The sequence below is a fragment of the Pyrus communis genome, chromosome 12 (genome assembly GCF_963583255.1).
Source record: "Pyrus communis chromosome 12, drPyrComm1.1, whole genome shotgun sequence".
NCBI lineage: Eukaryota > Viridiplantae > Streptophyta > Magnoliopsida > Rosales > Rosaceae > Pyrus > Pyrus communis.
In genome coordinates, this window is record NC_084814.1 from 25,767,598 (window position 1) to 25,794,354 (window position 26,757).

At 35.5% G+C, this 26,757-nt stretch overlaps 1 protein-coding gene across 1 annotated transcript; it reads right to left on the bottom strand.

Annotated features, from left to right (window-relative positions):
* Positions 1 to 5,636: 5,636 nt before the first annotated feature.
* Positions 5,637 to 9,259, bottom strand: LOC137711477 (zinc finger protein SHOOT GRAVITROPISM 5-like). The gene is made up of 3 exons (XM_068450724.1): positions 8,686 to 9,259; positions 8,009 to 8,408; positions 5,637 to 6,869 (listed from the first exon to the last, which is right to left on the bottom strand). Exons 1-3 carry the CDS (start codon positions 8,789 to 8,791, stop codon positions 5,864 to 5,866), a joined length of 1,512 nt encoding a protein of 503 aa, XP_068306825.1. The 5' UTR covers positions 8,792 to 9,259; the 3' UTR covers positions 5,637 to 5,863.
* Positions 9,260 to 26,757: the final 17,498 nt, after the last annotated feature.

Genomic DNA, 26,757 nt, shown 5'->3' on the forward strand with positions numbered 1-26,757 from the left:
AGCATTGTAAATCATCCAAGGAAAAACAAAGCCTAGAGCTAAATAAGAAAAGCTTTGCTAATTAGTTTGTTTTGTGAGCTTTCTTTAAGTGTGTGCTCTATTTTCTTCTTCTTGGGATCATTAGAGTTATCTTGGATACTCTTCTTATTCAACAGGAAGGTGCACATTAAGAATGTTTCAGTATCTGATTTAAGCTCATGACGTGTCGTTTCAAAGAGAATGACGACGCACATCAAACTCGCTGCTTTACTGTAATATGTCGGCTTTTTGGCCAAATTTCATTGTTTACAATGTTTTATTAGGATTTAAGTTTTAAGGACGTTTTTATTAACTAATCTAAGATTTCTTTGGGAACAAACTAATCAAGCAGAAATGAAGAGAGATAAAGGGAAGAATTGCACTTTGATTTCTTTGTAATGGATATTTTGATGATTACAATATGAAGGACTAAATGGTTATATATAGAAACCATTGATAATCCACAATGACAAGATTAACCTCTAACAACCTTACTCAATTACAAGATTACCCTTCTTAACAAACTCAATCCCTAACTACCTTTGTAACTAACTTGACTTATATTTGCTTGCCACATGTTATTGGTTAATAGTTTTTAGTGTTTTGTTAATTGTTTAATTCTATTCTTATTTGGATGATTTCTAGAGCTTTTAGAGTTATGAGACATTACAAATAGGAATATTTAGGCGAACTGTCATTTTGTAAATTTTGAGGTTTCTCATACTTTCAAATGGATTCCAATTTTCTTCTTGACTTTTTCTTTTCTCGTTGTATCACAAGATGAATGGACAAAAGCAACCTAGCCAGGAAGCAGTTACAAACATATATATGCAATAAGCTAGCAAACTGCTTCAGGTCATGAGTTGAAGAGGGACCCGTGAAGCAGAAATGGTATGGGTTTAATCCAATAATTCACGTTGGGAAAGTAGAACGAAAGTGGGGGCACTCATGTTGTACTTTTGCATCAATAGGTAAGAAAAACTATGTCACTTCTGCATGAACGACAACCTTGCAATCAGTAGCTACGATTTTGTTTTCTTCTTCAGTTTGACTAATATATCTAATTAGGGTTACGTACAAATTTCCGTTAACTAGTTAATTAAAAGATCGGATTGCACGCATGATGCAAATTCTACCAAAGCAATGATACAATTTGCTGCCAATGATGAAGGAAGGTCCTGATCATCCTCTAAGTAACCACAATCTGAAAAGCTATTCAGAAAACCATCTGCTAATTCTCCAGTCCACATGCAGCCAAGCAAATGAAGCCTAAAGCCATCATCTCATACTGCCACACAACGAATATATGTCAGGAATCAGATATAAGTATGTGTTTTTTCATGCTAACTCTGCATTATATATCCACCACATATACATTTGTATATAACATATATTCCACATCAATATTATTACGTGACATTCACCGGAGGGTATGAGAAAAAGCCAAATAATCATGTGCCGTGCATATATCAATGGCCCTTGTGATAGATTAAGAAAACAAAATTAATTATATAAAAAGTAGATGCTGATCAGGATATATGCAGTGTGTTTCAAATGAGAGATTCCTCAAATAGACGTATTTGAGAGACGGGTAATGTTACTATGTTAGGGAGACCAATGTGTAGACCAAATTTTGTAAATCATATGACATGGTTGTTGATGATTGTATTATTATTATTTAAGTGTTGATTAACATGCTTATATTCTATTGGTGACACATCACATGATTTTCCAAATTTGGTCTACCTAGCATAATTCTTTGAGAGACACTTTGGTAGTGTCCACTCCACATTACATTTCTATGAACCAAAACCATTCTAGTTTTTAGGTTTCTTTATACAAAATCATCCAAATTGAAAACCATATGACTATCAAATTAAATGATGGTTATTTCAATGTATATTTGAAACACCCTATTCGTCTGTTGTCTTCATTGTAATTAGATTTTTAATGGTTGGAATTGTTTTTATGTTTTGCAAAATTAATTTATAAATGATGTTTAAAATATATATATAGTTAGAATTGTTAAAAAACAAAAAAAAAGAAATAGGCCTCAAAACGTATCTATCGAATAAACTTAGGGAAGTGTTAGTGACACTCCAAAAATCTCATTATACACTCATCACAAGTATATTTTTCTTTCCGAATATAGAAAGTTTGAAGTGTAGAATGAGAATTTTGGAGTGTCAATAACAATTTCCTAAACTTATTTTAAAATCCTTAATGAGATAAAGGGCGGTGTATAATAACACGTACGGTGCCAAGCATATATAGAGAATTGGGTTGGACGAGTAAGATATGGTGCTCAGAGCGGTGTGAGCTGGATAAGAATGGTTGTGGGAGACATATAGGTATAATATATTTCATGATGTGAAGTTAGGTGGGGAATGGGTGGCAACGGTTTCCTGTTCACGGTTCACTCTAAAGCTCTGTTGAGTCTTGACGTGTATCGTGTGGTGTGGGGAATAATGTCTTCGGCTTTTGGCCTTTAGCTTTTGGCTTTTGGCTCTGGCCTTTTGCTGGAAGCATTTCCTTTGTTTTCTTTTATCCACTTTCATTGTCAAGTCACTGTACAAGCTGGCATATATATATGGCTCTAGATGACATGCAAGACCAATGCCTGGAGCTGACTGAAAGTCTGCAACTCCTGCCATGCATGGCTGCTTGATTACCATTGTTTAACTGTAACAACCATTATTAAGGAAATGATAAACATTTGTCTCTACTGTACATACAACGTATTACGTATATATAGGTATGTGTTGCAAGTTATTAAGCTAATGTTTAATTCCATGTTGTAGTCCCACTATAACTAAATTTTCTGTAGTTACTTCTGTAAATATTGAGAAATTCTCTAAATACATTTAACTTGGTCGCAGAATCTCTACTATGATATCATTGTCAGCCATCACAGTGCAAACTGGCTTACTATCTCCATTTTTGGACAAAAACGGTGCGTTTTTATATATAAGATAACAACATTTCTGTCTTTCACCCTTGCGTTCATGTCCTGAGGTCCTCATCTTATAATTAATTCGCTCGCACACAATTATATGTAAGTACGTGGTCAAAATGTTACAAGTTCATGAACCTGACAATCTTTGAGTTAATTAATTGACTTGATTAAAAACTGATACAACAAGTATTTTATGATCAGTGGAGTTCTATAAGGTAAACATGTGCTTTAGGTAGACATCTTATCTTACATATATCTTATAGAATAATTAACAATAACATAATTAGTACAAATGAATAGGCTGCGTTTCCTGAATGTTACATTGCACTTGATCAATATACGCACGCCTTTATAACATGCATGTAATAATCTGTCTCGAGATATGCAGACAACGATTAAACTGGTTTTATAATGTTCCATGCATCACCCACTCCTAGTATGTTTCATTTGCCCTCTTTAATTAGTCATGATCAAGTACATTTCCTCATTGCATGTGCTACCTTCCAGTTTCGATCAAGGCTTCAACAACCACTATATATATATATATATATATTAGTTATTATCAACTATATTAATTACAATGGCAACCGTAATTTAAATAGAAGGTTTCTTTGGGAAGCTCCAAAAGCAATTGATCAACGTTATATACGTCTTTGCAAGGTCTTTTTTTTTTTTTTTTTTTTAACTTTCTAATACTAGGGACAATTCTTTAGATTATCAAACACACTCTTTCATGTGTGCCGAATATTCAAGCTTAAGACCTTGACAATTTAACAAGATAACATGAAGCACATGTGTTAGTGTACATAGGAGAATCTGATTAGGATTCCAAGTCTTGTTGGGTTAGATTTTTTGTATTCCCTATGAACTTAGTTTACTTGTACACCAAGTCACTATTATGCTCTAATATTATGAATAAAGTTGAAGCGATAAGTAACAAGAGAGTGACTCAACTCTTCTAAGCCTTCTAGGGTAATTAACTTTCCGATGTGGAGCAACTCTACATATCACCACACTTCCAACTTTGATTTGGGTTCAATGGTGCTTAAGGAGAACGATGGGCCCTTTTCTGTTGATAGGCAGGCATTTGTGGGCTTGGATTGAATTGAAAGTGGACTTTCATTGATTAGTGCGTTTTATGCTACTTTTCAATATCGCAGTGGCCTTGCACTAGTCAATGAAATGTGAGGTCCATACAGTTGAAAGGTAAATCACACACTAATTTGTAGCTTTTTAGGTGTTTTGGTAGAACTTTATTCGTCGTCAGAAGCGGTCTCTGCATTCTAGCAATGACGTTGTATTTATGTGTGTAAATAGAATTGTTATAAATTAAATTAATATTATGACATTGCCTATGCAATTGCATTGCATATGTGGTCAATGCCTATGCAATTGCATTGCATATGTGGTCAATATGCCTTTGTTTTTGGGTTTCGGTCATATCCCATACATATATATTAGTCATATATATCACATAACAACACAACAAAATATGGAAAATGATTCTCTTCCCTCTTAATTTCTCTTTTATTTTCGTTTTTTCTACTTGAATAGTTACGATTAAGTCACGTCAATATCTTATATTAATTTTTTAGTAGAGATAAAAAGACCAAAAAAATTATAAAAGGAAGAAAATAAAAGAAATGAGAATAAGAAGGGAGTCTTACCCCCACAAAATATATACACAAGGCAGTCTCAAAGCCGCAGTTAAATTTCCAAGCCAAAGAAAAAGTCATCTTTCTCATTTGAAAAGCGTTGAATGCATGGTCTCTGCATATTTAGAAAAATGCTGTGCTTTTTCTTTCTCTGCACGGACTGCTATATGGCTCTGATTCTGAGGAATGCGAGAGAAGGATAGAGAGTGTATGTATGTGATATAATTAATGAATGGAGTTTGTTTGTGCCTGTGTGTTTGAAGACACCGTCCTTACAACTGAGTCTCTGTGGGAACTGAAAAACATGGCGCTGATCAATGCTCATCGTTTTTTCATTCGCATTTATATACGCACCAGAACAACCCTGCAGTCACAAAAAGGACTAGTCTTCTCTCTCTTTTCTCTCTATAATATAATGTTGACATCTAGATATAATAATATAAAAGTCTTTAGCTTATCAACTTCGGTCAGTACGGATTAGGTTTTAAATGCTGGTCTGGTCAATGGTCATGGGCTTGTGGTGGTGAAGACTGGAGAGCTCACCTCCATTATGAGAGATCTTCACATAGTCCAAACAGAAAATCTAACGCTTGGGTACTCGCAAGTATATAAATGTTGAGGGATCCAAGAGAAGTGAGAATATTAACAATAGATCATGATCAGTGTGAATATTTTTTTTGTAACGATATATTTGTTAGATTAAAAAACTGACGTGATTCGTCAATATTTTTCTTTACTATTGTAATAGAGGGTCATTTGTGATCAATGTGACAATTAACAACCTAATTATTGATGATATATATTTATAGTAGAAATCTAACCTAGCTAGCTAGGATAACTGAGCCAGTGCACATCACCTTACCCATCCTTACCGCTTAGCTAACCTCGATGGCTTAAAAAAATAAAAAAAATAAAAAAACAAACAAACAAACCTCGGTGGCTTAGACAAATAAATCAAGTTAATATATATATATATATATATATATATATATATTCAACAAAACCATGCATCATATATATATTTATGTTCGATAGTGATCTTCATTTACGAAATAATTAATGAACAAACAACTCCATACAAATTGCAGGATCGGTACAGCACTCGTCTACTCATGAGCCTTATATACCCTAATTACAAGCTTGTAATATGATAGAACCTCAAAAGGCAATAGTGAAAAAAAAAAAACATAAAAAAGGCTTACACAAGAGATCGAGGGGAAATGAGGAAACCTACTTATGCGTTAGCAGATTTTGCATGATGGGTTCGAGTACTAATATTCTTCTCTAATAGATGATCACCTTCTGATGCTATAGCCGATGACATGTAACTCAAAACCAGACAATGTTGATTGGTTTTTGCTTCATGAGCGCCTTGAACAAACTGTTTATTGCACGCATGGCAAGTGATTTGAAGAATGGTGGAGTTCACTTTCTTGACGGCTTGCTCTTTCAAAGCGTGAGCCTTGTCCAACTCGGCCTGCGCTTGTTGCCTTATTCTCTTGGCATTTGCAAACTCCTTCTGCGCCAGTTCGATGTGGCGCTCGGCTTGCTGCCTCGCCTCATTGGCGTAAGCCTTTTCCGCCATCGCAAGCCTTAACTGCTCTCGCGCTTCTTCTTTCAGCCTCAATACCCCAGCAGCCGTGGCGGCAAGTTTAGGTTTCTGATCATCGTCATCACGCTCGTGATGATTAGTAGTAGTGCTGCTGCTTTCCCTTTCCCTTTCCTTCATCTCGTTCTCCCTCGGGGAGTAATTTTGATTCGCGATCATAATGTTTGAATGTTGTTCAATATTTTTGTTCTGATGACTATGACCACCCCCGCCAAATTCGCATGAACCAATTGAGAGCTGCAGCTGAGTGGAATGGTTTTCTTCTCTCTTAGACGAAACAGAGACTTCGTTGATCGGAATATTAATATTCGATGTAGTTGCGAGCTGAAGATCCAAATTGTAATGTGCATTACTGCTATTCTTCTTGGACAGTGTAGCTTGATGATGATCAGCGTGAGCGGGAGGGTTATTTAAGATTAATTTGGTGTACTCGGTTGGACTTGGATGTGGTAGTACCAAATTATTAGATGGAGGCCAAGTGGAAGGAGCCCTGCTAAAATTGTTGTCACTGCAAGATGGACTAGGACTTGAAGCCGTTCGTGACAGGCATGCTCCCGGTTGAAGCGTTTGTGATTCCGGCCGCACACGATCCATGTTGCAAGCATCTTGGTGCTCTATGAAACTCTCAACCCTATTCATAAAAATAAATTTAAATATATCAAATAAACTTATAAGAAAAAGAGTAATGATATTCTTATTATAATTTTATACCGCATTTTTTTACCATCTTAGGTGGCAGATGAGTTGGACAACATTTTGAAATTAAATGATAATTAATTTAGATGATATGAATGTCCACATCAAATGCCATCTAAGGTGATATATAATTATAGTATAAAAACATGGTAAAAATAGCATTATTGTAAGAAAGTCTTCATCAAGTATATGCTTATACTAATATGAAAATTGACACGCTATTTAATACAAGTAAATTCTACTTTGAATCTCATATATATTAAGATATATTAATAAGTTGATCAGTTTTGTGTATTCTGATAATAATGGTTGAATATGGGTGCTAAAAACAAGGCATAAGGAAGATATATATAATCATGCTATACATGTAGGCATTATAAGGGAGAATTACCAAGAATGAAAGAATGACAAGGGAGGAACGAGGATCGAAATGGTAGCTAGAGGATCGAGGATATTTATATATTAATTAAGAAAGGAATAAAAACATGTTAATTACTGCTGAAAAGCTAATCTTTATGGTATATTCCATGTCATACTTAGTCAATACATAGCCGTTTTCGTCTTAGGATACCAAAAAACAATAACCAAGTTAAAATAAATAAATAAATGGGAGCTAAAACATATCCTGTCTAGTCTCTACATGTATGACCTAAACTGATTTCGGGAAATGTGTTTCGAGAAAAACAGTGGTTAAGATATACTTGATTTTCCAAGCTGGTTTTCCGTCAGTCAAGAGCACTCATCAGGGACCAAAACCTTTTTGCTATTTTGTTTACTTTTTCAAAGTCAAAACCAATTAACAAAAAGAGAGCTTGAAAGGTTCGATATATATCATGATGCATTTGGAATGCCTTTGCCATCTGAAATCATGATCTTACATATGTACGACATTTATCATTTTCATAATTCAAAAGAAAAAAACTTGATACAGAAATTGGGATGTAGTCTAGTTAATTGTTTGTGTTAATAATATAATTATGTGTTTAAAGAAATAATACGAAATTTTGACTGCCGTTGGTGTTTGGAAGAGTGGAGGGGGTTGTCGCTAATAGAAGGAAAACCACTTTTCCTTACCTAGAGAAAACACGGCCGCAGTCACAAGAATGTCCTCTGGTACCGCAGGTTTTGAGATGTGCCTTGTAATCTGATTGAACTGCATACCCTTTTGAGCACTTATCACAAACCCACTGTTTGTGGTTGCTGTGCTTTCTCCTGAAGTGCTTTTTTATGCCGACGAGATCGCCGAGGGCGTGGCAGGGATCATGGTGCAGGCAGCTTGGTTCCGGGCACACAAAAACCCGCTTCTTCACGACCGGACTCTCTCGCTTCAGCAGCTTCCACGGCACCTTGTGCCGCCGCCGGTGCATCTGTAGGTTCTGGTCTCTCTGAAACCCTTGGTTGCAGATCTCGCAAATGTAACGATCCGATTCCAGCAAGGTTTTCGGCGAAAGTGACACCACCTCCGCATCTGGATCTATATCACACATAAGCACAAATTAATATAATATATATATATATATATATATATATATATAGCACATAAAAACACCATGTATATATATATGTTGATGCAAAAATCATTTTTTACGTCGTCCAGCTGATACAGCCTAATCCTTTGTTTTACTTAAACAAAAAAAATATCGATCGCACAGCTTAATTAAGCGTAAATTACACCGAGGAAAGAACTCTATCATTAATATCAATTGATGATATATATACATATATATATATATATAGATGTATGTATGTACCTGGAGTGCCTGCAGGTCTTCTCTTTCTTTTATTGGTGTGGCCATTTTCTAAGCAAGAAAAGGGATCAGAAGAAGGGACTGAGGAAGAAGAGTTATTGGGTAACATAGTGAATTAAAAACTCTAATCTCTCCTGTGTTAAAATGTTCTGTAATATAAGCTAACTAAGATGCAAAGCGATCTCTCTCTCTCTCTCTCTCTCTCTCTCTCTCTAATTAAAGTTTAATATATATGACTAAAAGTAATAATAATAAGAGGGTGGTGATATTTTGGGGAAGAGGTAGGGGAGAGAGAAAGAGATGGAGCTACAAAGGCTACAAGGGACATGAGGAGGAGGAAGAAAAAAGAAGCTCTTCCTTTTCCTTTCTTTCTTTCGGTTGCCTCATGCTATCTATCAGCTTTCCTTCTTTTATTTTATCTTTTCAACTCTCATCAGCTTTTCGAAACAATCAGCTTTCTCTCTTCTTTCCTCTTTCTTTCTATCTTTTCTTTCTTTCTTCCAACCCTCGGCTTCCTTTGTGGAGTCTCCTCCTTAATAACTCCTTCCAAAGGAAGGTGAGAGAGAGAGAGAGAGAGAGAGAGAGAGAAAGAGAGAGAAAGAGAGTGTTAGAAAGCCTATCACAAAGATCGAAACTCGATCCCACAAACAGCAATGGGCTCCATGGGGAAAAAAATCTCAACAAAGAAACAAAAAACACTCATATAATTCATTCACAGCGCACAGTAAATATTTTCCAAACCTATTTGCATGCATTAATACATCCCAAAGCTCCAAATATACACGTAACCCTTCCTTGTCCACCTTTTTATTATTATTATTTTGATTGAACTTTTCCTATTTCCTCCAGGTGAGAACTCTCTTGATATAATTATTAAGTTCTTTTTTATTTTTTGGTTTTTTTTTCGAACAATTGATAATCTCTATTAATTCATCTAAATTAAAAAGACATGGATTATAATTTGAGTGTTGAGAGAGTACATTGCTATAATCAAATTGGCTAAGCCTATTTTGGGATTAAGTTTGCATTATATAACTTTCTCTTGTACCGACTTAAATTTGCATTATATAACTTTCTCTTTTCATTGGCCGAAGTACCCTTTCTTCTTGATGTACGCACACTCAATTTATTAATTTTGAAGCAGCTTTTGTAAAGGTATTGCTGAGGATGTGATGTCCCCATCAAGGGCATACTAGTCAATGAAATCATAATTCTCTATGCAAGATACTTAATCTTTGGTAAACTGAGAGCATCAGCAAAATAGTGAATTGGAAATTGGCAGCATTGGCTTTTTTGGATCAATTTGGCATTTTTCTGGGTTTTATTGTTTAGGCCAATGCTTAATAAAATAACAGGGGGCAACAAGCAACTGATTGCAGCAAAAAAAAGAATAGAAGACTCTCGGCCATAATCATTGAAACTTGTTCGTCTCATTTTCTCGCCAAGAGGTTGTAGTTTTTTTGCCGATCAATTTCATTTTCTTTATCATTCAGTTGCATAAGCCGATACTCAAAGGATTAATTTCCTCAACTATTCGGCGTACATGCCGCTGTTCAAGAAAATTGAGGTACAAATGTTTATACCCGATTTTGCATTATTTGCTCAAATGTTTGGAGCCGTTAGATTAAAAGAAGATCAAGAGAGTTTTCGGCTTGTGTTCCTGGTTTCGGCCGAGTAGGTTGGCAGTCCATAAAGGAGACTGTGAGTCTCGGCCCAATAATACATTGCTAGTGGCGTGGTCGAGTCCTAGGTGAAGTAGGATTGCTTCAAGATTAGGATTGGTTTCGATAAGATTTGAATCTATTGCTTAAGAATCAAGACTAGTTTCTGAATGAAGTTTGAATTAATCGCATAATAAGACTAGGTGCAGAATCCTAGTTTGAGTCAAAGAATGTGAGCTCCACGGTGATAGAGTTTTGGTGAAGAATGATTTGTGAAAGAACGAAAGATAATGCTAAGGAGACTCTCCAACTTGAGCATCACGAAATTCATTCCTATAAATACAAAAGATCGTGCAACGAGAAATGGACCTCAACTGAACACCATAAGTCAACGCTTATGCGAAACTTCTCACACCTTTTGAGAAAACTAACTCGTTCACTAACCGTCAGCACAAATTTTGACTGGATAGACAAGTTTGGGTATTTCGACTTGATAGATAGGTTTAGGTTGGCAGCCGACAAAAAAAGACTGACTGGATAGACAGAGTTTTCCAAAAGCAACCAACAAAGGTGACTGGCTGAATAAACAGGGCCAGAGTTGTAGAGTTAGTTTGCCTTAAGAGCCTTGTATGTCTTGCTAGATGGGGATTCTCTCAAGTCCAACTGATTATTTACCTCAAGTCTCAGCCGACAAAGAATCTTTGATTCTTTTACCGAAAGAGGTCAGTTCATCAACTTTCTCAGCAAAGTAAGTTGTTACTTTCAAGTTCCTTTTAGATTATTTTTAGATTTCAGCACACAAATAGTTGAACCATTATTGAACTTCATAGCAATTGGCATAACCTTGTCTTTAATTAGGTTATATAACCCAAGGGCGAGAGTGTTCCTTCCTCGGCCAAAGTCGCTTAATTCAGGAGTTAGCAATGCATTACAGCAAACTCAGAGATATTCACCTGGCCGAGTCCAATACCGAATTGGCATGCCTGCATCAGTAATCAAGTCATCGAATGAGATAGTTAGCTCCTAATTACTTGGGCACACGTGTCATTTAGGTTGTGTAATTTTTAAAATCAGCTGTATGTATGTATGCATGTATGTATGTATGTATGCATGCATGCATGCATGTGGAGTATTGGAATCCTATTGAGTAATTCATGTAATGTAATATTATTCCCACAACAGGCGCATGATGTTGTTGTGTTACTTGCAAGTAGGGATGGACAACAGTTATGGCAGACAAGTAATTGCGGTTATTTATCATAACCGTTTAAGCTCTTACCCCCATAACCGTTTACCATAACCATACCCATAACCACATACCCATTTAACCGTAACCGTTACCCATTTTTAAACCCATTTCCCTTTCTTTTTTTTTACCTATTTACCCCCTTTTTTTACCTGTCTATGTGTTTTATTAACAACTTGAAAACTAAAAAAGGAATTTGTCATAATTTTCTTTTTCTGACAATTAATTACCGTTATAGGTACATTTAACATGCATTTTCGTATTTTAATCTTTTAAGTTCGCATACCATTCCAATAAGGGAAGTGTTATTGGCACTTCAAAAATCTCATTCTACACTCCTCACAAGTGTGTTTTTCTTTCCTAATATAGAAAGTTTGGAGTGTAGAATGAGATTTTTGAAGTACTAATAACAATTCCCTTGCGATAATTGAAATAATAATTTATAGACAATTAAATATTAACATTTTTATATATACTAACGTTTTTCGTGTAAATTAATTAGAAACTACCTAAGTGGTATCGCGTAAGGCAAAATAAGAACCAATTGCTCATTGCAATATCGAAACCTCTGCTCTACAAACACAAATATTTTTTTTCAATATTCAATTACTGAAATAAATTAGAAATCAGCATGATCAACAGGCTTGTAATATATAACCAACCAATCCAACAACAAGCAAGTATCATGAAACTCTTCAACATTTGGGATTAACACACCCAAAAATTCAAAATTTCACATAAAATTCCAACTCCAATTCCAATTAGCTTTAAATTATAAAGATTAAAGAAACTGGAAGACATGAAACCTGCTGGGATTGGGGATCAACAAAATAAACAGGTATTTTGTTGATGGTCAGTTACGTGCCATATATCGCGAAATCAGCTAATAAATATAGGTATTTTGACCGATTTAAATCAGATATTTTGTTATTTTAGAATTTGATTAGTAATAATAAACTCCACCGATTTATCTCTATTTGGAATACTTAAAATTTACTTTACATATATTAAAATAAATGATTAAATGTGTATCATTTATAACCACATGTAATACTCATAACAATCTATTTAAATTTCACAGGTAAATAGTTATATCCATAACTATTTATTTGTTTAAACGATTATCTATAAGCATAACCATGATTTTTAAATGGATGAATAACCGCGGTTATCCATACCCGTGGTATTTTACCCATCCCTACTTGCAAGTGGCAGAAGTACACACGAGCTATGGTATCAAATTTTTGTGGACGTTAGATACAAAGAACATGGATTAGGGAATATTGATAAATTTGTACGGCTAGAGGCGGGGGGCTAATTTGTTGCAGGTGATTATATGATGCATAGGTGCACAGACACACATATAGGTATCATATATATGATGGCATCATATCTCTTAATTTACTGGCAATGGAATCTAAGAAAGTGAAAGTTCTTAGACTACACCAGAAACATGGCCTCTTGTTTGGTGGTTGCCTGCCGGGCCCCGAAAAATAATTGGGACCCATCTCAAATACTCCACCATAATTTTCACCACCTCTGGTCCTCAACCCCACCTCCCTTATCTTCTATTTATGGATTAATTATAGTGAAAGCAACGAGTCCTAATTATAGAAAATTAATTTAGTAATAATTATTCATACACATAAGCTAGCTGCTTTTGAGTAAAATGATATATTTACATTATGAGATATGAAACTTGGATTAAAAAAATGTAATCGGTCGGTTGTAATAATTTGGTATTAAACTTAACATCAAATTAGAATGGAACATAAAATATTTTAATTACAGTGAAAATGATACTACTAAATTGTAGTGTCAAATGACAGCTAGCTAGCCCTCTTAATTTAATATATTTATGTTTGTATGTCCGATAATGTGGAAAGGACGAGAGAGGTGAGTTTTGTTTTGATAGGCTTAATATATATATATATATATATATATGATTTAGGTTGATTTGTTAATATATGGATTAGTATATACAAATAACTAATAGTTTAATCCAGGAGGAAAGTAGTGACTAGATTCGGGATCGGAACACCATGGGCAAGATGATTGCAAAGACATTCTCCTTGCGAGGCTGCATGTGTTAAGAATCTCAATCCCATCATCCCCCATTCCTTCTACACAATAAACAATTAGGCAATGTTATTAATTTATTTACACATGAGCAGCTTTGCTTTTCTTGTTCAGCATTACTCTGTCCATATATTATAATACATTATGCATCACATATACACATCCTTTTCTTCCTCTCACCCTCTCTCCAAGAAAACATTTGTCTCCAACATATCGAGATTATGTAAACGAGGACAATTGGGTTGAGGTGGGGTTGAAACCAAGTGGCTGCAGACTTATATTCTATTTCTACCAGGTTGGCCCAGTTCCAAGAAAAAATAAAATAAAATGCATCAGAAGCCTATCTATCAAGAATTTATACAATTATATAAGACAAATAAACCCTCTATTTGGTTTCTTATCAAATAATTAAACCATGCATGTAGACATGAATTAATTAACTGTAGAATTATTGAATTGAATTGGTTGTGACAAAAAAACTAGGGTTTAGTGGGTGCGGCACAGGCAGAAGCAGTAAACTGGTATCATCTAGTAATATTCAATTGAACTGATTTATTTATAAACCCGATTATATGAACATTCCTTGGAGAACAAAGGGTTCTATATTAGAACATTTAATGACAATATTTGTGGAATTCTAACGAGATTTAGATTTGATTTGATAAAATTGTTCAATGAAGCCAACCTTAATATATGGCCATGCATGTTTAAAATGGGGCAAAGTTGAAGCATATATATACTTGTTGCTACATGACTGTATTTAATTTCAGTCAAATATAAATCTATCATATCAGATCATATACGGATATGGGTGACGGTATAAATGTTGGGTGAATAATGGTATCTGTGTCGTCTAATAATTTCATGATGGGTGGTCAGAGGCAATGGGACCTCCTTTCACACTGTTTCCCGATGCCCTTGTCCCTTATGTATTTGTTTGTGGTATAAGGCTCCCTCCTCCAGATGACCAAGCTGACAATAATAATATACCCGACCAATATTATAACCGTGATCTTTCAATATTTATACACTAGAAGTATTATTATATAACATTACAAGTTGATATGGTTGTGGTGTGTGTGTATATATACATATATCTGTTATGTTTGTAAGTTTATTACTAATTCCCTTGTTGTTATATGAGAAAAAAATTTGGCTAAGTAACAAACAGGTGCAAATATGATCATTAGGTCAGTTCGTTTAGAGTCCTTTTGAACTCAAATTCGACTCTCCTTCCTTGAGGAAAAATTTTTAGTTGTGACGGGATCACGGATGATACGACACGTGTTTTTATGCAAATGGTGGAAAATTTTAATTTTTAAGTTATTAACCTTTTAACACATATAACTCACCATTTATATAGGGACACGTGATGTACCATCTCGTGTGACGGTCACACTGAAAAAGGTACATCACGTGTGACGGTCACACTGAAAAATCTCTCCTCCTTGAGGATTAATAGCTTAGTTTAGAATATCATTTTGTTAACAAAAACTTATATAAATCACAGAACTAATTAAGTTTGGCTGCAATATTCGGGTGTACACATATATAGGGCACATGGCTCCGTATATGTGCTGATTCCACAAGCATTACTAATCTGAAATTCTGGTGTTTGGCATCCCCTTTCCAGCTAAGCTCTCTCTCCCCACGGTCCTTGGCATCGGATTTTTTGGGTTGGGTCACTACCAGTTGTTAATCAACCCTAAACTTCAATTGTACACCGGCAAAGCATCTTTAGTTCAATGCATTCCTCTCTGCTATATACTCTCGCAAACACAGAGAAATATATTCGTTGCATATAGATTTCAATAGATAAGCATAAAGCATGCATGGCTGTAAATCAAAAGTAAAGGTCAGTTGTTGTAGACGTTACCATATAGAAGATAATGATGCAATGAGAGAGAGATGACACATTATTATTTCACTTTTAAGGTTTTGAGATCACGCTCCATCCTTTGATTAAAAAGCTTTTGATACTTAAATTAAGCGAACAGATCGAACTAAGGATTTCATCTGCACGTGCAACTGCACCTTCAGAGTTACCGACACCAAAAATTTCTGTGTATTACTATAAGACTATCACGCCAGCCCAGCAGGGCAACCCCGCAGCTTTTTACACCATCGTTTGAAACTTATATATTGTAGAAAGCTGAAAGCAAAAAGATACGGTTACTCCTCCGTATATAACATCATTTCATCACGTTACTCAACATATAATATTTAATATGTTACAAATATGTAAGGGTTAGGGTTATGAAATGGTTCTCTGGCAATGAGACTCGACAAAACCTAGGTGCAACCGAGTTTGTATCTCTTTTATTATGTATTTCTATCGCACAGTTTATTCCCATCGTTTATAGTATTAGTAAGAGTAAGCATCACTGTTTTGCAACGCATAGATCCATCAGTCTGAAATATTACAGTAGTTCGCACATGCAAATTACAAACTCTTCTCTATACATGACTGGCTAGCAGAAGAGATATGAGAATATAACAGAGGACCCTAGCTAGCTAAGAGCCTATAAGAGTAAGAGGAGAGAACACTGATGAACATGCATGATGTTACGGGTGGACTGGGATTGTCCCTTCTCTATACATAAGGACAAAAGCGTTGGATGCCTGACACGTGTAACAGCAGCCGTCAAACTCAAATATGATGAAGGGGTTGTTGAGGGACCATATTATACATATGTATATATCTTGTATCTATACATAAAGCACAAGAGTGTAGCAAGAGGGATTGATTGGTGTCTAGCTGTCAGCATCACATATATCGTGTACATAAAATTAGAGAGAGAGGAGAAGATAGACATGGACATTTGGAGAGTTGGGCCGAGGATTCTGTTGGTCGGCTGATAACAAAGCAGGCAGTGACGGGGATGACGCAGAGCCCTCCAAAGACTCGCAAGTGCTGAGCTGAATCTGAATACGAGATGCCTTGTGGCCTTCAACTTAATTTGAAGGGGTCCCCTCTCCCTCTCCCTCTCCCTCTCCTATTCACCTTCACCACCTTCATATGGCCAACCTATAATTAATTTCCTAATACTTTCCTCTCCTTTTGGCATCATCTCATATTGTAGCTCTCATCCTCTCGAACCCTACTCCCTTGGCCTCTTCTGATTCCTTTCAGAAGTTTCCCTTGTCATTTTCGTACTCCTTTATTCTACATTGTAGCTAGGAAATGAAATTAAATACTTAATTATTTGGAAACTTACAACATAAATAGATGTAGAAATGTTCTCTAGGTTTCCGTTGATTAAGACGATAATTATGTATGATGCTTTTCAACAACAGATTAACCGTCTGTCTGTTAAAAATAAATGGACGCGTCATTTCCAAAGAATAAATGTGTATAGACTGATATAGGCATAATTAAATATTAATATTAATAGGGAATTGTTATTGGCATTCCAAAAATCTCATTCTATATTCCAAACTTTCTATATTTGGAAAGAAAAATACACTTGTGAGGAGTATAGAATGAAATTTTTGGAGTGCTAATAACACTTCCCTATTAATATTATTATTATTATTATTGTTATATATGCATCTTTCGGGGTTCCCAGTTTTAACAAATCAAAAGATGAAAAAAGAAGAAACACTGATTGCAAACCATGATTCTGGTTCCTTTGACTAAAATAAAGAAGACGACTACAAATTTCTTAAGAAGACTAAAAAAGAAAGGACTATGTCGTTTCAAGACTTCATATTTCTACCGAGCTATAAGACTTTTATTAAGAAAGACCTAATTCTGACACGGACACCGAAGCAATGAACAAACAGAAAAGTAATCTTGAACCCTAGTAGAAATTAGGAAAGAAATACCCTCATCTTACTAAAAAAGCCATAAGATGTAAAATATAGAAAATATCATAACAAAAATATGAATCAAACAGCTAACTTTCCCGATACCAAGTCAATGATATAAAGTATTTCAATAAGAGCATGTTTACTTACATGGTATGTGAATGAGAAGAAATAGGCATAAGAAAAAACGAGGACTTAGGGTGAATCATTATGAGATAGAGAACTCTTTTATGTAATGGGATGCCTTCATTTTCAAGCATGCCATACCCAAAACGTATGGAACTGCCTATTTTTTCAATTTTTAATTTTGTTCCTTGTAAATAAACATGCTCTAAAAAGATGAAAAATGATTGCAACTATTTGAAGCCTTGATTTTGCCGTTAATCTCTTCAAGAAACATAATATTGCCAGAGGAAAATTGATTAGAATATATGTAAGTCAACCACCATTAGATGAAATATAGTATGGGGAATTGAAAATGAAACCATCGTAATTTTAATTCAGTAATATTATCCGTAGCCTCTACCAAGATTTTAAAAGCATTAGGCGCTAGTCAAGCAGCGCGTAAGAGCTTAGCGCTTGGGAACATAGGCGGGTTTTTTTTTATTATTTAAATTTATTATATAACGATAAATCATAAAAATAAGTGGCTACTTATACAGTTGTACTTAAAAATATTGTCTAAAAATCTCCGCCTATGTGTTAGGCGGCTGGCTATCATCTCGATTAATCTCTTGGCGTTTGAGAATTAATAAAGTGTACCTAGACCTACTTAGGCATCCACCTAGCTAGCCCGCCTAGACCTACCTAGATCATGACTCTCACTTAGACAGAAAATCGATGACTTCCATTTTGCATTTTATTTTTTCAATAAAATATAAGAGACTTATTGAATACTTGGATGAACACTCATTATATGTTTATTCCTCATGTTTTCAATATGTTCTAATACTTTATAATCTATATATAATTTTATTTTGTAATTTATGTATCTTAATATAATTATGTATTTTTAAAGTATAAATAGGCACTTATTTATACAATGTTACTTAAATCCGTCGAGTTCGCTTAGCCCCCCACATATGCCCCGTCTAACTATCTAGGCGCTAGGCTTCAACCCATCACATGTCTAATGCCTAGTGTCTTTTAAAACCATGTTTAGAAACACATATACACTTGTATTTGGAAACGTAAACGTAAAATAGAAAGATATTTTACTCAAAGTTATTTTACAAGAAATAAAGTCTAGAGTTATTTTATAAGAAAATACTAAAAAAATAAAATGAACCGCCTAAGCGGCGGCCTAATCGCTAGCTAGAGCCTTTACCGATTTCCTAAACCCTAGGCCTAAGTCGGGGCGCCCCCACCAAGCGCCTAAATCCCACCTAGGCCTTTTTTCGAATAGTGCATGTTCTCTACCATTGTACGCGAGATCCCCACTTGTAATAGAAAGTATCTTAATGTGTCATCAAACGTTTCTAGTTTGTGTGTACAAACAACAATACCCATTTTAATCTGGTGAGAAAGTGGGGAAAGATTTTTATAAAAACTTGAAAAAAAAAAAAAAAAAAAACTACCAACAAATAGCATCACAAAGTTCACATATATATGAAGTAGATTTTCCAATTTCATGATAATATGTTCTTAAACCGTCTTGTCTAATTAGAGGGCCAGGGGGCCCGCCACCTATATATGTCTTTCACCAATAATTAATTTTGATATATATATATATGCGTGTGTGTGTGTGATAAAAATAGCATTGCTTTCTGTTGGAAGCATCTCCTGATAAATATATATTGAAGAAAGCCATATATGCATGTCTTCTATCTCGATCTTCACATTGTTGATGGTATCCTCTCCTGCCTTCCACTTTTTTCTTTTGTTTCCTTCTGACTACTTATATTAATTAATACATAAGTATATGGACAAGCATAAGGGGGCGATGTTATGTTAACAATTAATTCAAGGCTAGGAAGCAAGAGATGTCAATTTCGTCAATATTGCAGCTTTAATTTGCTGGAGACAGACACATATTGTTCATGATCATTTTATCAAATAAACCTCAGGACACGTAAGAGACCAACAAGGAAGGTGTGGGATGTTGGCCATTGCCATGTAGTTGTCTATATTTTGACGGTGAAATCTGAACAAGATATTCATTTATCTTTTATATATATATATATATATATATATATTTTAGAAAATCTCGACGGTACAAGAAGAATTTTATGAACAAGATATTCGTTAATGCTGCTAAAGTTGTACACTTTCGACAATTCATTAGGTGCAGTGGAAGTGGAACCCATTGTTAAGAAATCGATTGTGTTATAACATGAGTAGAGAGATTCGATTCTTTTGCAGCTAGAACACCTTTCCTCTTTACTTTTGAGCCTTTGACACTTGCATATACGTAATTAATTGCATGCAATAATTTTATTGAAAAACGTCTGTTCAACCATAATTTGTATATAAGAAAAGAAAACAGTACAATAGTTTCTACAACCTCTGGATTGAAGAGCTAGTACATACGTATAGGGCGTCATAAAATTATATATTTGTATACAATATAACATGTATCATTACAGCTTTATAATTTCTATAACTTTAAGAATTTATTTTATTTTTAAAATAAAAACTTGCAGTCTTGATAATAAGAATGCACATAATTCAATTATTTGGTCGATGTTGATAATGCTAGCTCTCCAAACGCACAAAGTGAGACATAGCAGACACGAAGGAATGGTGTGGGTTGGGGTAAAGGGTATTGCAATAGCTAGAAAAGCTAAAGTTAGTTTCAGTATACCCATTATGGGTATGAGCCAAACAAGAAAGAGACAGATTATCAATAGATTTCAAGTGAATTCTTTCCAAAGGTTTGTCATCACTTCTTCCACAAAAGCGGCCCTTTTTCGCAACATAAGTTAGTTTTGGCTTCGCTAGATTGGAGTTCCCTTGTGTTGGTCACTAATTGATCAATGATTCATAATTATTCACATTTTACTTTAATATCAAGAGTTAAGATTAGAACATTAAAAGCACATTATTTATTCTCTAATCTTGATATCAAATTCAAAGGTGAACAATCATGCTTTTCATGACCACTTGATGACTAGAAGAGCATTTCTTAGCCATATTGAAGGTAGAGAAGCTTTCTCGTTTTGAAATGAAATCTCATCTCTTTCTCCAACTTAATTCACCCTCCACTCTATTTTTATCATTTTTCTCTCTTTAAACATGGAATGCATGATTCCTTTATTCTTGCAGACGAGGAAAAATAAAAACTAATAATCATGTGGGTAAACTTAAAGGTACAATTAATAATCTAGTAACTAGCTGGACATGGGAGCGTGGGTTGTTCTTTCTCCCTTTCTTTCTTTTTCTTCTGCCCTGGCTCCTTTTTTTCTCTTCTTTTCATCTTTTTTCTCTTTATTATCTTTTTGGTTGTGATGTGTACCCTTCTATAGGAAGACGATGACCTTTTAGTCTCCATGTGCCTCTCCATCACCTTCAAGGCTTCAAGGCTTTCAACCATGGTAGTAGTAGTGGATCCTCATTCGTCTCACATGAAAGACAGATATCTATAAAGTAGGGGGATCTGCTCACACAAGGGTGAACCATAGCACAAGATCATGGCAAAGCATTCGACACGTTTTCCAGCATCCTATCACTGGTTGAATGTGTCATCATCTGGCAGGAAAAAGTATAAATTTTGATGCTTTCATGGGTTGTGCAGCATTGTAGCTAAAGGAAAGCAGAGATAGCAAACATGGGTATATAGAAGTTCCGAGTGGTAACCTGTTGCACACACTAGAAAGAATAAAGATAACACAATTAAACAAAGGTGGTATTTACAACCAAAAAGCTTCCTTATATATGAATATGACATATGCTTTGCAGGGAAGGATCTAAAGATCATGGATTTGTTAAGCTATGTTGCAAGTTTTCTTTCATTTTTCCATACGAAGTCATCATCAGATGTATAAAATTAGAGAGATGAGGGAAAAGTTGGCCCCAGCAAACCCCTAATCGTCAAACTTCAAGTAGGGCGTAGGGACCCAATAATTTGGCATCTTTTTCTTATCCATACCTTCTTAGAATTCCTCCCTAAACAAAGTTTGATCATATAGTGATAACTCAAGAAACAAACCATGTGAGTGGGGAAGACTTAATCTTTAAATCCAGAAAGAGAAGTCTGCCTGTGCAATTCCAAAAGTCAAAGCATCAAATCCGAAAGATCAAAGTTCCCCCATTTCTTCTTTTATTAAAACAAACTAATGAGTGAGCAATTGTACATTGTAGCCTCCAATCACGTAACCGGTAAACTTTGAGTTAGAAGTGGGATTGTCCTTGTCCCAATCACACCACAGCTTCAACCCAAAACTATTCTCTCAATATAAAATAAATAATTACAAATTGGTTTGGGCTTTAAAACCCTCGAGGTGTTGGGCTCAACTTCTAAACTCAAATGGGCTAGATTGAAAAAATTTCATAGACTTAGGGTATGTTTGAAAATACTTCTTTAAAATCATTTATAGTAAGAGCAGTTCCATCATGGTGTATTACCCGGTGGATTGGGGATGGAACAGGGCCAAATAGGCCAGGGGATAAGGTCCAGCATATGCCAGCCCGAGGGATAGGCCAGGCCCGAGCGACAGGGTCGGCAGGGATTGCCAGCCCGAGAGCCCGAAGGGAATGTGACGTGGGCTGACGTCAGGATGACGTTAGCCACAATATAAACAATATAAAATTAATAAAAATATTAAATATTAAAAAAAAATTAAGAAATTAATAAAAAAATTTAAAAAATGAAAACCCAGGCTTTGAACTCAACAGCTCTCGCCGAAGTTCGTCGCCGATGTTGATGATACACCCACAGAAAAATGGTAGAGACTAAAACCCAAGGGTTTCAACTCGAAACACATAAAAAACCAGAGAATAACCCAAGTAATTGAAGTAGGGCAATAATCTCATCTGGGTTTGAGCAATGGAAGCTTGAAGCTCTCGGCTTCAATGGTGGATCACCTAAATGGTGCTCTGATGATGCATGCAAGGATATGTTCGAGTTCCTCTCATCCAGGGGATTAAGATTTCAGAATTTGTTAGTTTGATTTGCTTCGGTTTCGAAGAAGAAGAAGGATGAAAAGGAAAAGGAATGATATATGGATTGGAATCTGAGCTTGTGCCTTGGCGTTCGTCCATTTTGTGATTCATATGAGAGAGAGAGAGAGAGAGAGAGAGAGAGAGAGAGAGAAGGAATAGGAAAAGGAAGAGTGTTCTGGAAAAAAAAATGAAAAGGAAGAATGATTTGGAAAAAAATTTAAAAGGAAAAGGAGTAGGAAAAAGGCAAAAGGAAAAAAATTAAAAATTATTTTGTATTATTTTATAAATAAAAAAAATACTAATATTTTATTGTCAATTGCCATGGTTATTTAGTGTAGGGGTGGAGATGCAAAAGGTAGTTAGTATTCACTGGGTGGATTAAATAGTGGATAGCCCTAAGGGGCCTTACACACAGTGGAACTGCTCTAAAAGTGCTTCCAATATCGATTTAAGTGGAAATCAAATAAATGTCTGCAAATGGATACAGCTTTATTTGGGTAATTATAGAGGGATTAAGAGAGAGGGTGCGGCAAGCATAGAGAGATTTGAGAGAATGCTTAGGTGTGTTTTTTCACTCCGTTGTGCTTTATTTATAATAGTAGGGAAGGTAAATTCCTTACCTTAATATGATTACATATTTTTTTTGGGGGGGTTTCTAACTTTAATCCTTGAAGAAGATTGAAATTTAAAATAAACTTGGTGTTAGATTACATATTGATTATAGTCCCTTGATGTGTCCTTAATTCAAAATAATTAATGTGTATTTTATTCAATGTCTCCCTGTGACATCTCACATCGCCCAGGAGAGCGATCCTTAAATGTATATTCTCATCCCTACCTAGCACGAGGCCTTTTGGGAGCTCACTGGTTTCGGGTTCCATGGGAACTCCGAAGTTAAGCGAGTAGCGCGCGAGAGCATTCCCAGGATGGGTGACCCATCGGGAAGTTCTCGTGTGAGTTCCCAAAAACAAAACCGTGAGGGCGTGGTCCGGGCCAAAAGCGGACAATATCGTGCTACGGTGGAGTCGGGCCCTGGAAGTGGTCCCGCCCGGGCCGGGATGTGACAATTTGGTATCAGAGCCTAACCCTAGTCGTGGTGTGCCGACGAGGACGTCGGGCCCCTAAGGGGGGTGGATTGTGACATCTCACATCGCCCAGGGGAGCGATCCTTAAATGTATATTCTCATCCCTACCTGGCACGAGGCCTTTTGGGAGCTCACTGGCTTCGGGTTCCATGGGAACTCCGAAGTTAAGCGAGTAGCGCGCGAGAGCATTCCCAGGATGGGTGACCCATCGGGAAGTTCTCGTGTGAGTTCCCAAAAACAAAACCGTGAGGGCGTGGTCGGGGCCCAAAGCGGACAATATCGTGCTACGGTGGTGGAGTCGGGCCCGGGAAGTGGTCCCGCCCGGGCCAGGATGTGACACTCCCATTAAATATTTAGATTTATTAATATACACATGTTAATATATTTTTTTTACCAAACAAAAATTTTATTAATTATTAATTTTATTTAACATTCTTCAAACTTGAACAACTCAATTAATGTACCCAAATATTAGTACCGAAATGTATTATATTGAATTAATGTATTTAAATGTTAGTACTGAAATGTATATACCCAAATGTACGCACCAAAATGTATTATATTAAACTAATGTACCTAAATGTGTGTACCGAAGTGTATGTACCCAAATGTATTATATTAAACTAATGTACCAAAATGTATGCATCGAAATATATTATATTGAATTAATGTACTTAAATGTTTGTATCGAAATGTATGTACTGAAATGTGTGTACATAAATGTATGCACTGAAATGTATTATAATGAATTTAATGTACCTAAATGAAGAAGACAAAGTATATCGAAATATATTGTAAAATAAAAATTTGTTTATCTAAATATTTACAACAAAATATATTACAATGAATGAAATGAAAATTATAATTATAATGAAACAAAATTAATACATTAAAATTAGGAAGAGAAAGAGAAATAATTAAAACATAAAAAAAATATAATTAATAAATGAGGTGATTAATGTATCAAGGGACTAAAATTAGATTTTGATCTTACTCATGGTTTTAGTCTAAAAGTCATCTTTGCCAAGGATTAAAATGAAGTTTCCTTTTTTTTTTTGAACAAACGATATTATCTACACTAAGGGAAAGGGTGGTGGGCTTAGCCTCACAATGGACTAGTAATAATGTGGTTCAAACTCGCTTTTGACGAGAATCGAACCTAAGATCTCTAACTCACAAGTGTAGAGGAATAACACTAGACCGTAATACTATGTGTGGCAATAGGATTACATATTAAATAAGATATTATCTAAAAGATACGGTAGAATTCCATAAGGATTTTCTAGGACTTACACAATAACATTCCTAACATAATTATGACTGCAATGCTCCCCCTTGAATTTGTAAATACTCAAGTAAATTGAGTATTAGGTCTTCAACGATGAAATAAGTTCAGATGATGAAGTTGTCAACACATTGAGCGATTGTGAATTTCAAATCAACGGAATAAAGCATAAAAAGATAAACATCATAAAACCTCACTATGGTAAAACCCAACGTGGGATAAAAAAAACCTATACTCTAAGGAAAAACGTGAGAAGTTGCATTAAGTCAAAACTATACGTCTTTTTGGACATAAGCAGCAAGTTCACGGGGTATGACTAGTTCAGGATGGCTGCCTCGTTAAAACATAGTCATGTAGCAAAAACACAGTGGAAAAAATGCTCCTAATTGTAGGCACAAAGAATACGTTAATATTAAAGGAGTATACTTCTGGATACTTTCTCTGAGTTTGACAAAACTTCCAAATGAGAACTACAAGTATCGCATATGAATAGTTACACATACCAATTCCTCAAACAAGCTCCTCGAAGGTAGATTTCGACACTGACGTCGTGAAGAGGTCGACAAGATATTGTCTGAGATTGGATTGCTTGACTTCAATCTCTTAATGCTTTGCTTATTATGTATTGTAGATGCATTATATCTTGGTGTTTGTTAATGTATCATGTCTTAGTCTGGTCGATACATATGCGGTATAGTCTTCATGGATCGTCGTTGGGACTTAACAATGGTTGAAAACAGCAGGTACTTCGAATATGCTTAACAAGAGCACTCAACCATGTTTCACATGTGACGTAGTGAAGTGAGGTGAGTCTTGGAATGATTCGGAGTTTTCGCAACTAAGGTCTATATTTTGTACCTCCAAGATTTTGCGGTATCCCTAATGGTAACAACGTAAACATTTGGAGATGTGGCTTGTGTGAGTTTGATAAGTAACATGCGGTAACATAACAAACAAGGCAAACATTATTCCGAAGATTAGGGGCTCAGATCCGCTCAGGATGCATAGGGATAAGCCCAAATCCGTAGTACCTTCAGGGATAATAGAAAAATGTCTTTAATACCAATCTAGTGGCTGTCTGTAGGCACAGTACTGCATCTTTACCAATAGATCAACAACAAATAAGATGTCTTGTCTAAAGTAATGAGCTAAATTCAACAAAGCGCAGAGGAAATCAAACAGATCACCATTGATAATGAACCCCCAAATCGGCTTAAGAAACCATAGAGCTGATAAGTTGCAAGAGTTTTATTTAACTTGTTCAGTGGATCCGGCTTCAAATACAAAAAATATATCTCATTTGATTAAGATTTCTGGGAGATTAATAAATATTGAGTTGTTATTATCCCAAGTAACCTCTGTTGGAGGTTTGAGTGGTGGAAGAAAGCACTGAAACGACAGCCATACAAACGGCTCCGACCAACAAAATTCCGGTAGCAATATATGCCTTGTTAAAGAAGCAATTATTCTTGGACTGTGCTTCATCCAATTTCGAGTCTGGAAAGCCGGCCAGCCAGTGCTGCCAGTACTGGAAATATATATGAACTTGAGGAATTCTTTTGAAACCAAGTCCCACACGAAAACCAGCTCCCACACCCGAAGCTAGAACCAAGCTCACCAACTGCATGCAGACGTACGTATTTCCAAGTCAATCTCATGCAAAAAATATTTTTAAAAAAAAATCTATAATTAATTACTGGTGAATTAGGGTTTTCTTGTTACAACTTGTGATATTCTAAACTACTTTAATTGACGGGAGGTAATTCGAAAGCTAACCCACGTCTAACAAAAATGAATTAGGGATGGATA

Coding starts and splice junctions, on each gene's coding strand:
- LOC137711477 (XM_068450724.1), bottom strand. CDS start 8,791: ATGTTACCCAATAACTCTTCTTCCTCAGTCCCTTCTTCTGATCCCTTT. Junction 8,409..8,685: donor AAGACCTGCAGGCACTCCAG/GTACATACATAC, acceptor TGTGTGATATAG/ATCCAGATGCGGAGGTGGTG. Junction 6,870..8,008: donor TGCGGCCGTGTTTTCTCTAG/GTAAGGAAAAGT, acceptor TTTTATGAATAG/GGTTGAGAGTTTCATAGAGC.